Source organism: Antechinus flavipes, chromosome 2 (genome assembly GCF_016432865.1).
Source record: "Antechinus flavipes isolate AdamAnt ecotype Samford, QLD, Australia chromosome 2, AdamAnt_v2, whole genome shotgun sequence".
Lineage (NCBI taxonomy): Eukaryota > Metazoa > Chordata > Mammalia > Dasyuromorphia > Dasyuridae > Antechinus > Antechinus flavipes.
Genome location: NC_067399.1, coordinates 158,167,386 through 158,184,630, shown reverse-complemented (window position 1 = coordinate 158,184,630; position 17,245 = coordinate 158,167,386). Strand labels below are relative to the sequence as shown.

Genomic DNA, 17,245 nt, shown 5'->3' with positions numbered 1-17,245 from the left:
CAATGTTCCCTTTTATGTCCCCAAGATCCTTGATACAAACATCCATCTTTTAAATACCATTAGTCTATCACTGTTGATTCTTTTTTTTCCCCCTGAGGCAATTGGGGTTAAGTGACTTGCTCAGGGTCACACAGCTAGGAAATATTAAGTGTCTAAGACTAGATTTGAATTCAAGTCCTCCTGACTTCAGGGCTGGTGCTCTATCCACTGCTACACCTCGCTGCCCCCAATCACTGTTGATTCTTATCATGGAATACCATAGTCTCCAAAGAATCAAAAATGAATATGATATAAGACAATGAAAGGGAACATCATAAATAGGAGCAAGCTGCAACACATAACAAATTATGAACTACAAAGAAGTAAAATAATATTATCAATGAAATGTGTGTTCAAAAAAAGATGGAGATTATATTAATACTTAAGTGAATATGAGTATTGATTGATTTGGTATCATCAAAAACAAAAATCATAGGCCAATTTCTCAAATGAATATAAAGGCAAAGATATTTAATACATTATTAGCTAAAATAGGGACAACAGTACCTTAAGAAAATAAATTATTCATTATGACCAAATTATGTTTATGCTTCACATATATGAGCATAGTTGAATTCCAAAAGGTTACTTTTTTTTCCAGAAAAATTACCAACAACATAAAGCTTAAAAATAAAATTAAAAAATGTTAATACTTAAATGGATATATGAGAATTCATAGATTGATTTTATGTCATTTGATCAAACTGATTTGATGAAACTCCAACAGTGCAGTTCACAATTCATCCATGCTTGCCCAACATCTGGAAACTTTTTTTTGCACTTTCCTTACAGCTGGAGAATATGAGTAGAAGACTCATGTCCACATATCATCTCTCATTCTCACTATATGATCAGGTTATCTTCTCTTCTTATCAATTATGTCATTTCTATTTATTACATCATATATCAAGAAAAAAGCAGATAAAATTCAACATGTAAAAAAAAACCCACTAAAAATAGACGTAAAGGAATTTTTTTTTTCTCAGCAAAGTAAAAAACATCTTCAACCAACCAATATATTACTCAATGGAGAAACATTAGCAGCATTTCCATTAAAAACTAAGCAAGTTAAGTAGCAAAGCTGCTCACTCTGCTTTTATTTGACATAGCATTATAAATCCTAGCAATTAAAATAAACCAGGCAAACTGTATTAGAAGAATTAACATTGGAAATGAAAAGATCAACTTATCATTATTTGCAGATGACATGAGAATATATTTAGACAATCCAACTACTCCAACCAAAAAAATTAATAGAGATGGCAAATGAAATCATTTGCATTCTTATTTATTAGTAGTAAAGATCAAGAAAACACAATAAGAAAGTAGCTCTTTTTATAACAGAAATTACCAATTTTTTTGGAATAGTTGACTTAGGGATTCAAAAGACCTAAACATATATATATATATGTATTATATCCATATTTTAAGTACATGTATGTATGCAAGTATTATATATACATTATAAATATATTACTATATATGTTTTATATATCTATATGGCCATTTATTTTTATATGGGCAATACATGTATGCTTGGATATATGTATATAGAATACCCCCCCCCAAAAAAAAAGAGGCCTCAAATAATTGAAGCAAAATTCAATGTTCATGGATGGATCAAATTGATAAATAGTAAAAATGACAATTCTCCTCAAATATATGTTTCATAAAGTAATAACCTATTATGTGGATTCTTTATTAAACTTGTCAAAATTATAATAGAAAAGTAAGAAGGCAAGAAATCAAATGATATACTGAAGAAAAAGCTGATGGAGGTGGTCTTATGCTTCCCAGGTTTAATTATGAAGTAATTATCAAAATTGTTTGAATTCAAAGCCTGCCTTCCCAAGAACTGATAGTTCTGTACTTTGCAGCACTGATACTTCCAGCTTGCAGCTCCTGGCAGGCTTTTGCTCCTGAAGTATTATGACCAAGCTGGCTTTGAGACCCAAAGAGCAAATTCTGAAGCCTGGAACTGGAATCTCTTCAGCACTGGAAACAGGGAAGGAAAAAATGTTATGCAGGGATAGGTTTTGATGTAAGCCTTTGTTGTTGTCTTTGTCCACTAGTGTGATCTTGCTGCTGTCATTGTGGGAAGTGACAGAAGGGTGCTGAATTAAGGTCAGTGAATGACACTTCCAGTTTTGTTTTTGTTTTTGTTTTTAAACTTTCTTTTGTATTCTGGGTAAGAATTCTACCCAGAATTTCCAGGATTTTCTAACCCATAGAAATGGTTGTTTTATCTTTGACCCAGAATTTTTGTTTTGGAGAGATTTGAGAGGTCATGAGAATCAGAAAAAAAATATCTAGTCTACTATTTTGTTGCTCACATGATCCAGAAGTCTATCTCCCCCGCCTCCCCCAATATCAGACATAAACCAACAGGGGTGAGGGGCATCTTAAGTAGGTCCATCCCAAAACATTTGGTAATAAACTCTTCTCCCATTTATAGATTTGAAAGGTAATGTTGTTGCCTTGCTCTCTTTTAAATCATGATCCTGAATGTGCTGAAGCCAATTCAAACGAGATCATTAGAGCCAGTTGTTAAATTTTCAGTGTAAACTGTTACACTTCAAAAATTAGCAAATGCTACAAATCAGAACTTGATTTATTATTTTGTTGATGATCTAGACTTAAGAAATATGGGGGAAATGTTAATTCAGATTAAACTTAGAAGTTTATATATATATATTTATATAATTTTAAAGTTTATATATTTATATTTTAAGGTTATATATTTAAGTTTATAATATATATACATATATATATATATATTTCTCTCCTCACATCTTCTCCAATTGTTAAATCTTTACCAGCACAATCCTAAATGTTACTTTTTATTTCTAAACATAAAGTCCTTACCCAACTAGCTGTGGTTTGGAGGCTTACCAAACAATAAATTCATTTGGTTTTATATTTTGTGTATCCTAATCTGTTCCACTTGATTGACCTTTTTATTTTTGAAACAGTACCGATTTGTTTTGATGATTACTGTATTATAATACAATTTGAGTTGTTATTGCTAACACCACATACCTCTTACTTTTTTCCATTACTTTCCTTGAGGAACTATATTGCTGGAGAAACTGAGACAGGATAGAGATTAGATTTTAATATTTTATTAATTGGAGAGCATAATTGACTGGACAGGTCTCAAAGTATCCAGCGATGAATGGGAGAATCCTTATGTACCTTTTACAGACAAAGAAGGGGAAAGAAGCGGGAAACTTCTTCACAGACCCATTTGGTTTTGTCAGGATTGGGGTGGGGGGGGGCTATAAATTCTTACTAAAAGCCAGAGTCAGGATGTCTGAATAAATAGAAGTAAAGATGTCAATGAGGTATCCGGGATAGGATAGTGTCATCAATTCTTGAGGGCAAAAGAAGTTAGGAGTCAGGAAGTCTGATCTCCCCCTCATCTTGAGTCTCACATTGACAATTTATAACCTTAGAGCAAATGATCTTTTAGAGCAAATGTTTTTTTTTTTAATAACTTTTTATTGACAGAACCCATGCCAGGATAATTTTTTACAGCATTATCCCTTGCACTCACTTCTGTTCCGATTTTTCCCCTCTCTCTCTCTACCCCCTCCCCCAGATGGCAAGCAGTCCTTTACATGTTAAATAGGTTACAGTATATCCTAGATACAATATATGTGTGTAGAACCGAACAATTCTCTTGTTGCATAGGGAGAATTGGATTCAGAAGGTATAAATAACCCGGGAAGAAAAACAAAAATGTAAGCAGTTTATGTTCATTTCCCAGTGTTCTTTCTTTGGGTGTAGCTGTTTCTGTCCATCCTTGATCAATTGAAACTGAATTAGCTCTCTTTAACTAAGAGATCCACTTCCATCAGAATACATCCTCAAACAGTATCGTTGTTGAAGTGTATAATGATCTCCTGGTTCTGCTCATTTCACTTAGCATCAGTTCATGTAAGTCTCGCCAGTCCTCTCTGTATTCATCCTGCTGGTCATTTCTTAGAGAACAATAATATTCCATAATGTTCACATACCACAATTTACTCAACCATTCTCCAATTGATGGGCATCCATTCATTTTCCAGCTTGTAGCCACTACAAACAAGGCTGCCACAAACATTTTGGCACATACAGGCCCCTTTCCCTTCTTTAGTATCTCTTTGGGATATAAGCCCAATAGAAACACTGCTGGATCAAAGGGTATGCACAGTTTGATAACTTTTTGAGCATAGTTACAAATTGCTCTCCACAATGGCTGGATGTATTCACAATTCCACCAACAACGTATTAGTGTCCTTGTTTTCCCACATCCCCTTCAACATTCCATATTATCTTTCCCTGTTATTCTAGACAATCTGACAGGTGTGTAGTTGTCTTAATTTGCATTTCATTGATTAATAATGATTTGGAGCATATTTTCATATGTCTATAAATAGTTTCAATTTTTTCGTCTGAGAATTGTCTGTTCATATCCTTTGACCATTTATCAATTGGAGAATGGCTTGATTTCTTATAAATTAGAGTCAATTCTCTATATATTTTGGAAATGAGGCCTTTATCATAACCTTTGACTGTAAAAATGTTTTCCCAGTTTATTGTTTTCCTTCTAATCTTGTCTGCATTTGTTTTGTTTGTACAAAAACTTTTCAATTTGATATAATCAAAATTTTCTATTTTGTGGTCAATAGTGATCTCTAGTTCTTTTTTGGTCATAAATTCCTCTCTCTTCCACAGGTCTGAGAGGTAAACTATCCTATGCTCTTCCAATTTATTTATAATTAGAGCAAATGGTTTTACAACTAAGGGGATTGAGGCAGAACAGTTAAGGAAACTGAGATAGAGCAATTCAGGGAAACTCAGGACAATAAGGGAAATTAGTGCAGGGAAACTGAGGTAGAACAGTTCAAAGAGACTGTGGCATAACAGTTCTTGATCTTTTGTGCCTGTATTTGAATTTCATTATTATTTTCCTAGCTCTACAAAGTAATCTTTTGATTGTGTAATTGGATCTGAATGAATTAAATTAATTTAGGTAGTATTATCCTACCCATTATGGCCTACCCATGAGCAATTACTATTTCTCCAATTAGATCTATCTTTAGTTCTATAGTTTTTTTAAATAGGTTTCCCCCTCCTTTTGATCTATAAATGACACAATTTATTTCTGTTCCCATTCTTGTCTCTTCCTCTCCTCACTTCTGATCACAGATTTTTATTCTTTCTTTACTTTTTAATTTATTGTTCATGTTATCCATTAACTTTTAGAGAAGGATATCTTGAGAAAATTTAGCAAGAACAGTTGGTTCAAAACGTTTTATCCCAAACTGGAAACATACTTCCCCCTTTCACATGAATTCTCTGGAGGGAGTGGGGTAGAGGGTAAGTGGGAGAATAGGTTTCCATTACGATGGTGATGAGACTCACTTGTATATGTGGCAAAGAAGTACCTCATGACTCCTAGCCCTGGAAGCTCTTCTCTCTTCATGGATTTTTGAAGTTCCCCCTAAGTGTTGGACTCGAGGGATCAGAGCTTTTTTTGAGTCCACAGCTGGTCTTCTCTCCCTCACAAAGGGGCATGATCTTTGAAGCTGCCACCATTCTTGAGTGACTGTATTTCCATTGGTAGACACTTCTTTTGTCATCCTCCTCTACTTTAGCATCCAGTTCTTCCAATGGGTTTTGCCTCTGCTTCCAGTTACCTGTGGAACCTCAGTATCTTCTGAACTTACCATAAAAAGTCTGGGTACTCGCATCTCACAATACTTAGTCCCCTAAAATCTGGAAAGAATAAACACAAAAGAAATAGAGGTACCCTGACAGTTGGGTGGGTGGGGGAATGCTGCCAGCTGCCCCTCCTTCTACTCAGTAGCTCAAAGCATTTTTTTGTCTCACTTGACAGCTGGAAGGAAAAGAGTGAGAGATGGGTGGGACATTGATTTTGTATGCACAATCAATTCTGACTCAGCACTTCCTGAACTATTGGTTCTTCAAGCTCTGCAACCAATTAGGATACTTTTTGTCATCATACATCACAAATCCCTAGTCACACATGGCTAGAAACAGGCTTTCATTCTACATGTTGATTTGGAACCAAATAGGGAATAAGACTCACCAAGAAGGACTCATCTGATTCTCTGATATGTATTCAAAATTCAAGCTAAGGAAAAGATTAATTATTTAACAAATCTACTTGGGAAAATTGGTTGGCAATCTGTCAGGAAAAATATTTAGATTCATATTTCATCATATGCCAGCGTGAATTCAAGCTTCACGAAAGACTTAAATGTTAACAAATAATAAAAATATAGAAGAAAATGGAATAAAATATTTACCTCAATTTTTTGGATATTCAGTTTTCAATTCAAAAGTAGAAATTATTAGAAATAAGATGAATTAGAAATTAGATATTTTTAAATTAGAAATTTAGAAATTAGATAGCAGATAAATCTATAGGGATAAATGTACTTGACTATAAGAAGATAAAAAACTTTTTGTACAATAAAAGTAATTAAGATAATAATAAACTGGGAAAATATTTACAACAAATTGGATGGGTAGGTGGCAGAGTACATAGAGCACCTGTAGTCAAAAAAGGCCTGCATTCAAATCTAGCCTCAGATGCTTAATTGTTCTGTGATTCTGGGTAAGTCACTTATCTCTCTTTGCCTCAATTTCCTCATTTGTAAAATGAATTGGAGAAGAAAATGGTAAAACCACTTAAATATCTTTGCCAAGAAAACCCCAAAAGGGGTTACAAAGAGTGGGACATTACTAAAAACAACTAAACAGTAACAACATGACAGATAAACAAACACAACATCTGAAATATATAAGGAACTAATAAAAAGTCACAATACTGACTTATAGTTCAGGAGGGATAATCAAAGTATAAAAAGACTTATTTTAAAAATTTTATTTTTATAATTCTGAGTTTGATGCATGCCAAAGATCATGAATATTTCTGTATAAAAGGAAGATTATATATGAAAGTATGAATCTTTATTTTGTAGAGATTGCTTTTTCAGCTAATAATGCATTTAATATTTAAAGGTTTGCAAAAGAATTAACACTTGTTAAAACGTTCAGTCCTCAAAACAGCCCTGGGAGGTAGCTGCTGTTATAATTCCCATTTTACAGAGGAGGAAACAGGCTGATTTGCTCTAGGTCACACTAGTAGTTGATGTCTGAGACAGGATTCAAATTCAAGTATTCCTGACTTCAAATCCTTTCCTTTACCTACTATGCTATCTTGCTGCCTATATATAAGAATATACTACATTCAACATGTTAGCTTCATGATTATCTTCTCTGTCCATGTCTTTCTTGTGTTCTCTCTATATACAAAGTGACCCTTTCAATCTTTTGGCATCAATATCACCCTTTTTCTCAGTTCCCAGTCCAAAATATAAAACAAATTAGAAAAGTGAGTTATAACAAAACAAAATCCTACTTCACTAAAAAACAACACAAGAATAATCAAGCAAAAAAAAAATCTACACATTGACTACATATAAAAATATGTCTAATTAAAATTTTTATTCAAACATCTCTCTGTAAGAAGTTTGGTAGCATGCTCATCACTGGTCCTCTTGAATAGTGGATGATTATTTTTCTTTTTTTAATAAGATTTTATTGATAGAACACATGCCAGGGTGAATAGTGGATGATTATTGCATTGGTCAGAGAGCCTAAGTTTTTCACTTTTTTTTTCTAATTTTTTTGTTTTTTTTTTCAAATTACTTGTAAAGATAGTTTTCAATATTCATTTTTGTAAGATTTTGAGTTCCAAATTTTCTTCCTCCCTTCACCCTTCTCAAGACAGCAACAATTTAATATAGGTTATGCATGTACAATCATGTTAAACATATTCCCACATTAGTCATGTTGTAAAAGAAGAATTAAAACAAAAAGGAAAAATGAAAAAGAAAAAAACACAAAAAAGTAAAACTAGTATATTTCAAAATGCATTCAGACTCCATAGCTTGTTCTTGGATGTGGCTAGCATTTTCCATCATGAATCTTTTGGAATTGTCTTGGGTCATTGTATTACTAAGAAGATCTAAGTCTATCATAGTTGGTCATTACACAGTGTTGCTGTTTCTGTGTACAGTGTTCTTCTGGTTGTGCTCATTTCATTCAACTTTAGTTCATGAAAGTCTTTTCCAAATTTTTCTGAAATCTGCTTATTGATTATTTCCTATTGCACAATAGTGTTCCATTATATTGATATTCTATAACTAATTCAGCTATATCTCAATTAATGGGTAACCTTTAATTTCCAGTTATTTGCCACCATAAAAAGAGCTCCTATTAATATTTTTTTGCATGTGAGTCCTTTTACATTTTTTATGATCTGTTTGGGATATAGACCTACTAGTAGTGACAGTTATTATTTTTTTTCCTGAGTTGTATTTTATAAATTGTTCTGCTGATTCTGTTCATTCCACTCTGCATCAGTTAATATAAATCTTCCCAGGCTTTTGTGAATCTACTCCTTTCATTATTTCTTAGAGTACAATATTCCATTACATTTTGTATCATAAAATATTTTTGTACCTATGGATCCTTTTTCTCTATTTTAGGGTACAAATGCTTAACAATAATATAAATGGGTCAAAAGGAATGCACAGGTTTTTAATTTATGGATATATAATTCCAAAATATTTTATCTATTTTCAAAACTTCAGTAACAGTCCATTTGTGATCTTGTCCTTTCACAAGCTCCAATAATTGTCCTTTTTTTTTTTTTTTTTGGTCATTTTTGACATTACCTGCTGTCTGCCTCAATTTCCTCATTTGTAAGATGAAGATAAAAATAGCACCTACTTTCCAGAGTTATTTTGAGGATGAAAGGAAATATTTGCAAAGCTCTTTGAAAACCCTTATTATATAAATGCCCGCCAGTATATATTTGCATATCTATAGGTACATATAAACATATATGATCTTATGAGGCTATGGTAATTTCTCAGAGTTGTTTTATTTCGTGTTAGTATTAATGATTTGGAACATCTTTTTTCTTGTTTGTTGATATCTTGGATTTTTTCTTTTAATAGATATTTATTTATATCATTTGTATATTTATCAGGAGAATCCTCTTTTTGTTAAATATTTAAATCAGTTCTTTATATATCTTGGATATCATCAGAAAAATGGTACAAATTTTTTCCCCAATGAATTGCTTCCATTCTGATTTGTATTTCTATTATATTGATTTTGTTTGCATGAGCTTTTAATTTTATGTAATCAGAATTGTAGATACTTTATCTTATCTTCTTCATCCTTTGCTTTATTAAAAATTCTTTCTCTATCCATAGTTACAAAAGGTATTTCCTTCCTTATTCTGTTAGTATATTTATGATGTAACTTTATTTACTTACTGTTTTCATTTGGAGCTTATTTTGGCATGTGACTTATTTTGATTTAAAGATTTCTGTTAAGTTGCTTTCCAACAATTTCCTAGAAGCTAATTTATTGAATTAATGAGTGAGTCTTTACCATGGAAGTTGAGGTTTTGACATTGACTTACAACTATGCTACTATGTTCATTTACTTCTATATATTGTGTACTCAATCTATCCCACTGATCAGCTTTTTTTTTTTTTTTAACCAGTACAAAATAGTTTTTATTGTTATTGGTTGATTGTATAGATTGGTGCTATTAGTGCTAAATCTGGCACTATTTTACAAATTAAAATAAAATTCCTTTTGAGATCCTTCACCCCGGTTCTATTTAATTAATTTAGTTTCGTTTTTTTTCCCATAATCCCAAGAAGAAATGCTCTCTCACTAATTTTTCAGAGATCTATATTAAACTAATTTTGTTACAGAATTTCTTAATGATCGCATATTTAAAATCAGCCGGAGTCAGGAACTCAGGTTAAGGGAAAAATCTTCAGTCTTTATTGAAGTGAAGAGGTGAAAAAAGATTGCGATAGCAATATGGGCAAGAAGGATTGCGATAGCAATATGGGAAACTGCGACAGGAAGCCAGCTAGCAGAGCAAGTGGGGCCTGAGCTCTCCTCCCCTTCCTTTTTCACTCCCCTGTCTCCACCCACTAGAATCATCATTTCCTATACAACACATCAGGACTTGCACAAAGAGTGGGTGGGGCCATTCTTTCTCCAAGCATATATATTAATAGAGTATGGTCCAATTACTATTTAGCCTCATGTGCTCAGGACCTCAGTGCATCAACTCAAGCCTCAGCCCATTACAGTTTTTATTGTTATTGGTTGATTGTATAGATTGGTGCTATTAGTGCTAGATCTGGCACTATTTTACAAATTAAAATAAAATTCCTTTTGAAATCCTTCACCCTGGTTCTATTTAATTAATTTAGTTTCGGTTTTTTTCCCATAGTCCCAAGAAGAAATGCTCTCTCACTAATTTTTCAGAGATCTATATTAAACTAATTTTGTTACAGAATTTCTTAAATGTCAAATTGCCAAAAAATAATTTTTAAAATTGAAATTTGGTGTTTTCATTCATGTGAAGAAACAGATACATTCATTTATTGCTAATAGATATGCAAACTTATATAATCTTTTTGGATGGTGACTTGGTAATGATTATACAATGATTACATCTATTGATCACATCTTTGGAAATTTACCTGTTAATGTTCTCAAACAAAAAGCACTATCAGTTCAAAGACAGTGTCATATACATAGCAAAAGTCCTAATTGTACAACAATAGAAGAATGGCTAATAAACTGTGGTATTGAAGTCAAATGGATTGCTAGACTATAATTAAGATCAATAGGTATAAGGATTAGCAAGGTTTGGTGAGAGAGGGGAAAAAAAAGAATCAAATAGTAGAATATGCCCTAAAAAGAAGGAAAAACAAGAGGAAAAATGTCATGGACAAAGAATTTTGATAAAGTTGTAGAAGGACTGAAAAAAAAAACTGTATGATACTTATATGTTGCAAATAATTTAAATGTAAATAGTTACTAAGAAAGTTTGGTGGTCTAATTAAATATTCAATGTTAATTGCTTCATAATACATTAATTTATTTTAAGAAAAGGTCTCAAGTGAGGAGTAACTCACTACTTCCTGAGACAGTCCATTATTCTTTTAGGCTACTCTTGCTGCTAAGATTTATTATATCTAACCTAAATATGCTTCTTTATGACAGAGAGTCTTAGTTTGTGATCTAACCTGATTTCTTTGAGATCTAACTTGAAACAGATTTACCATTTTAAGTATCTTTTTTTCCTAATTCTATTTATATGTGCAGTATCATGGCTTTGAGATTTGAAAAAGGTAATCATATAATTTGGCTGTTTCAGGACAAAGGCACTGCTGTGGGGTTTATGAGTGTATGTGCACAAGTGAACATGGAAATACTACATCAATGCTTTGACTTGGGACCTTTTCATGGACTTTGCAGACCACATCCTGATGATATTTTGAGACCTGAGAAGCCGCCAAGTGTCCATTCAAGTGAAAGTACGCTTAAATGTGATGTGAATATATTTGTGTACGTGTGTGTCTGGATCATACACATGCTTGTTTATATGTACATACATACATACAAATATTTGCTAGTATTTATATACTAAAGGTTTTCAAAGAGTTTCACAAATATTTCATTTTTTTCCTCATGATAACTCTGGAAAGTAGGTGCTATTTTTGTCTTCATTTTTCAGATGAGGAAACTGAGGCAGACAGCAGGTAAGCAACTTGCTCAGTGTCACACAGTTAGGAAATATCTGAGGTTGAATTTGGACTCAGGTCTTCCAACTTCAGATCTGGCACTGTATTTACTGCTCCAACTAAGTGCTGAAATAAATATGGAACAACCTATTTTGCTGTGTGGCTTTTAAATGATGGAACTAGAGTTTACTGGATCTTTTTCTCTCCTATTTCTTTTAAAGAAAACTAATTTAGCTAATCAAATGAGTCATTTAAATGGGATATTCCCAAGTAGAAATCCTCATTTGAATTTCGTGTAACTGTGCCTGTATGAATGTAAGATTTCACTGATTCATAAGCAAATGAGTGAGATGTAAATTGACATGATTTTATTGAAAGAATTCATATTTTGAATTTTTACAAGAAATTAATCTAAAATAAAATCTAAAATCAATAACATATTTTAAAAAATAAGGAATCAAAATTAAGTGTTACTTCAATGAACCTCCAACTTTTAGTTAAAACGATTTGTTCTTAGGTGTATTTTGTGTATGTGTGTGTGTTTATATTATTATGTAATGTAGACTTGTTAGAAATAGTAATCGTTATTAACTTATCTCATTTTATTTTTTGTTGATACATCATTTATATTTTAACATATTCTATCCTCAAAACTGTTAAAAATATATTTTTAAAATATTGTATATTTTAGACTCTAAGGCAGATTAACTTCCCTTTCAAGCAGTATCGTTTGTGACTTTGCTGCAATTTTTTTACAACCACCAGGTGGTGCTGGCAAGCAAGGCAGGCAAAACTGTCAATCACTTCTAAGCCTAGGAGTGAGGATGGGAGACTTGTGTGTGTGCCTGTGTATCTAAGAAATTTACTCCCTCCTCCCTTCAGGTGGGCAGTTTCCCTAGCAACTTGTTCCCCTTTGAGAATGTGACTTTCCTTTCAGCCCTATGCATTCTACCTCCCACAGAAGGTGAAAAATGTCCACCTGCCTCATTGGCTTTCTTTTGTAGCTATATTGGCTTGTATGTTTAATAGGGGGATCTCTGTCTTGGATTATTTGCTAGGAATGCAAAGTCAGTTGTAGACCTCCTCGTTTTGTCCTAACAACTCCGTCCCAATTTTACTCTGGCTAAATTGTCTCCTCTCTCTGAATAGGGGACCTATTTTGTTTTCTTTATTGTTCCAAATACTGCCTTCCAGCTTAGCTTTGGAAAATGTTCCTTATCTCTACATTTGATTAATGACAAAACACAGCATACGTCTTGTATTTGCATTGGCCAACATTTTTTATCCTAAATTTAAAACCTAAAAATAAAAGTGAACATTTAAGGAAGAAGCAAGAAGTCAAAGCAGGTGAATAACTCATGAGGAGCTTCAACTTCCCCCTGGAAAGAAGGAAAGAGAAGAAGGCTATGTCACTCTCTCTCTGCTGCCTTTCCTTGATCAGCAGTGCAGACAGATTTCACCCAGGATAGTCCATAATTAGATTGTCCACATTGCCCTTCCTCAGGACTCATCACAGACATGTATAATGGCCAGATCTCTGCTTTGTTCTCTTTTTGGTTCCACACTCATGTCTCTTATTTGCAATGATGTCCTACTTTTCTTGCTTACCCTGGCTTCCTCTTGATATTACTTCCCCACAAGCTACTCCTACCTCTAGTTCAGATTCAGGAACACTCTTGAGTTGTCTGTGCCCAGGTGAGGTCCAATACCACTAGAGCTTAGAGAAGGCTGGTTAAGAAAAATTTAAAAAATGAGAGACAGTTCTTTAATTCTTCCATATTCTCATGTCCCAAAATCAAATCTCTGTGGACAGAGCCTAGAACATGCATCACACTTTGTATAGTAAACTATTTTATTACTTGTTCATCCTTCTTTAAAATATAAATTTTCTTGAATTTCTGTTTTTCTATTTCTGTAAGATTTTATTAGGCACATTGGATAAAAAGTAGAATGAAAGATGTTTGTGATCTTTATAACCTTAACTATGTTGATCCCTGGATAGAAGATGCCTTTTGTCATTGGTAACATTTCTAAAGTCTTTTCAGGAGGATGGAGCCTGCCACTGCTCTATTCTCACTGGTGTAACCTTGAAGAATCCAGCATCACCATCATCTCGTTATGAGGCATCAGAGTGGGACTTTATGGAAAACAAAAATATAAGTAAAGATAATAGGAAAGTTTCTGGTCTACTGCCATGTCTTTTTCTTACTAAATGTGAAAATCTATTATCCTTTTCTTCTAAAACATCTAATAACAACAAAAATAAACCTGATGTCTTTCAGACAGTTTTCACCTTCAAGTTAGTTAATATCACAGGGGTCTTTTGTATGTGAGCTGAGATGGATTTAACACATAATCAACTCTCAAATTATATTTAAGAAAATAGTAATTACATTTTGCTACCTGTCTACAACAACAAAGAATGAGGAACAGAAGAGCATTCTAAATGTGCTGTGATCTCTCTCATTTCTCTGATGAAAGTCTTGATAACAGGAACAAATAATGAAAAGAAAATGTAATTTTTGTAAAATATTTACCAAAAATACTTATTTAAAACAAACACACATCAATGTACATTATGCCTTGCACTTTGTATAGTATTTTTATTTTTCAAAGCTTTTGCACATAAAACATCTCATTTTATCCTCACAACACTTTTATGAAGATGGTAGCATAGGAAACATTATCCCCATTTTGCAGATGAACCTGATTTGTTGCCAAGTAAATTTTTTGGGGAAGGGCCACACAGCTAGTTGGTAGCAATACTGAAGACTGGAGTCTGAGTTTCTAGCCTTCATTATCAAAAATGAATAATATTGTCAACAAGGTTACCTTCCACATTCTTTGGGTGTATTTAAAAAGTCCAATGTGAGGCTCAAAATACAATACATTATAATATACTTTCTATCTAATTTGATGTGTAGGATGGTCGTTAGCCTACTAATTGAATGGACTTTTTTTGGCTTCCTATCTTTGCCTAGAACTTGCAGTTCTTTCTCTTCATGCCTATTCAGATTCTGTGAGTTGTCAAGAGTTAGTATATTTGTTTCAATGGTTGATGCTCTTAAGTGATTCTTCATAGTTTTTCTTTTGTCTTTCTTGCCTATGGTTATCTTTAGCTATTGTAGAGGATTATCTTGATATTTTATTGTCCATTATATACATATCTCTTCAATTGTATGGAAAGCTCAATTGATTGAAAAAGGATTCACTGAAGAATTATTTTGGAGTAGATGTGGGGATGAAAACTTCCTTCTCTAAATTTGAAAAATTATAATATCACAAAATCTTGGAGCTGGAAGGGTTATCCTTCACCTAGATGAGAATTATCCAGCAAGCTTAAGGAAAAGATCTAAGAAGCTCATATAAGAAGTAGTTGTGTGAGAATGTATGCACTCCTCCATCTAGGAATATAATTTAGAACAAGTGTTTTGAAGATGGCCAAGAGGATTTTTGAGGTGCTAGGTTACTGCACAATATGAATTTGTTTTATTTTTATCAGCTAAATCCAATTTAATATCTGACTCTGGGGATAGATTGGGAATCTGGGTAACCTAAAGTATCATTCATAGAATTTCACAGCACATAGCATGTCTTTTGCCAATCTTAGCAGGAAATAGTTTTTCATCCCTGGCTGCATCCCATTACTCCATTATAATAGAGTTTAATAAGAAAAACAAAACATATTTTGTCAGCTGGTGTATTGAAGATTTTGTAATCTAGTAATATTTCCTCCACTTCCAGTTCCTTTCTCTTAACAAGAGGATAAAAGGAATACAGAGCTAGAAGGAAACTTAGAGAACATTTAGTTCAACCTTAATTGAAACATGAATCTCCTCTATACCATCTTCAGTAAATGAACTTATAGTATTTGTTGAAGACTTCCAGTGGTAGAGATTTTGCCTCCTTTTGAGGAGATCTATTTCTATTTGGACACCCCTAATTGTTGCAAATATTTTTCTTTTATTGTCTCCTTGTAACTTCCATCCTTTGCTCTCAGTTCTTATCCCTGAGACTTAGCAAAGTCATTTTAATCTCTTACCATGAAAACCCTTCAGGTATTTCAAAACAGGTAGCACCTCCTCCTCCTCCCCCCCCCCCCTTTAAATCTTCTGTTGTTCTGGGTGAATATTACTGATCCCTTCAATTGACCCTTGTGTGACATATTTTTAAGTTTATTCACACCATCTAGATATACTCAGATAATCAATGCCCTTTTAAAATCCTGACACCAAAACTGGACAAAATATTCCAGATGTGATCTGATAAGAGAGAAGTAGCCGTGGGACTATCATTACCTTTGTAATGGACTTCGTACTTCCGTTAATGCAGGATGTGATCATATTAAAGTTTTTGTTTTTCTTAGCACACTGTTGACTCATACTGAGCCTTCATTTCATTAAAATCCCTAGGATTTCTTCATAAAAATGATTTTCTAGTTACATCTCCCTCATCTTTAATTGTACAGTTATGATTTTTTTCCTGTTGGAGGAGATTTCAAAGATATCCTTATCAAATCTGGTTGTGTTCCCAGTTTGAAGGATTTGTTTTTGTTTGTTTTATTTTGAGGACAGAGGATAAGGAATGCAGAAAGAGAATCTCTTTTCTTTCATCCACTATATTCACTATTCCTTCACCTTTCTTGTCCACACATTTGAAAAGCATACCGCATATGAATTCATCCAAGTCACTGGTAAAAATGATGAACAAAGGTAGAGCAAAGAGACCTGCCACACTCTACTAGATTGCACGCATGAGGTTCACATCAGTGATGAAAGTATACTTTTAGATCTGGTCATCCAGTGATGGATAGACCTAACTCTATTATTATCTATCTAGTTCATATAATTCTCTTGTCTTAAAGAATATCTTAAGTCTTTTCCAAATCCCTTGTTAGAATTCAGTATATTTTCCTCAACTACCAGTCAAAAAGAAAATGAAGTTAGGCATTACTGTCAAAATCAATGTTAATCAATATTTATTAAGTACCTTCTATATATTAAGTGTGGTTCTAGGATTTGAAGAAACAAGACAAAAACAGAAGTCTGCTACAAAGGAGCTTATGTTTTATTAAAGTTATTCAATTTGCTCATGAATAGCTGAATCTGGGACGAATACAAAATAAATATAAAGTGATTTGGCAGGGTGAATGGGGCAATAACAACTGGGTACTCAAGAAAGATGGGTTAGAGTTCTCACTAGCAAGGGTAGAGAGGAACAGTATTCCAGGTGTGGGAGTTAGCCTGGGCAAGAGCACAGAGGCCAATGATGGAATGCTGTTTATGGTCAGCTGCATATATATAGCTGGAACTATAAGCTAGTTCCACTAATTAATAGATTATATAAGGAGTAATATATAATCAACCAGGGGAAAAAACATGTCCACATTGTAAAGAACTTTAGATGTCCGAAAGAGGAAAATGTATCTTAGAGATAGTGCAGAGTCCTTGAAACCCTCCACCTAAGCAGCAGAAGAACATGCTCAGAACTGTGCTTTAGGATATGAGTTTGATAGCCATTATTATTAGAAGTCTGGATTGGAAAGAGCAGAGACTGGA

The 17,245-nt window shown here is 33.3% G+C and overlaps 1 protein-coding gene across 1 annotated transcript in view; it reads left to right on the top strand.

The window, feature by feature from the left end:
• The window catches only part of CFAP61 (cilia and flagella associated protein 61), a 344,569-nt gene that overhangs the window by 45,748 nt on the left and 281,576 nt on the right, over positions 1-17,245 (top strand). The window contains exon 7 of the mRNA XM_051975854.1: positions 11,321-11,480. Within this exon, the coding sequence (XP_051831814.1) occupies positions 11,321-11,480 (160 nt within the window). The remainder of the gene's footprint in view (positions 1-11,320; positions 11,481-17,245) is intronic.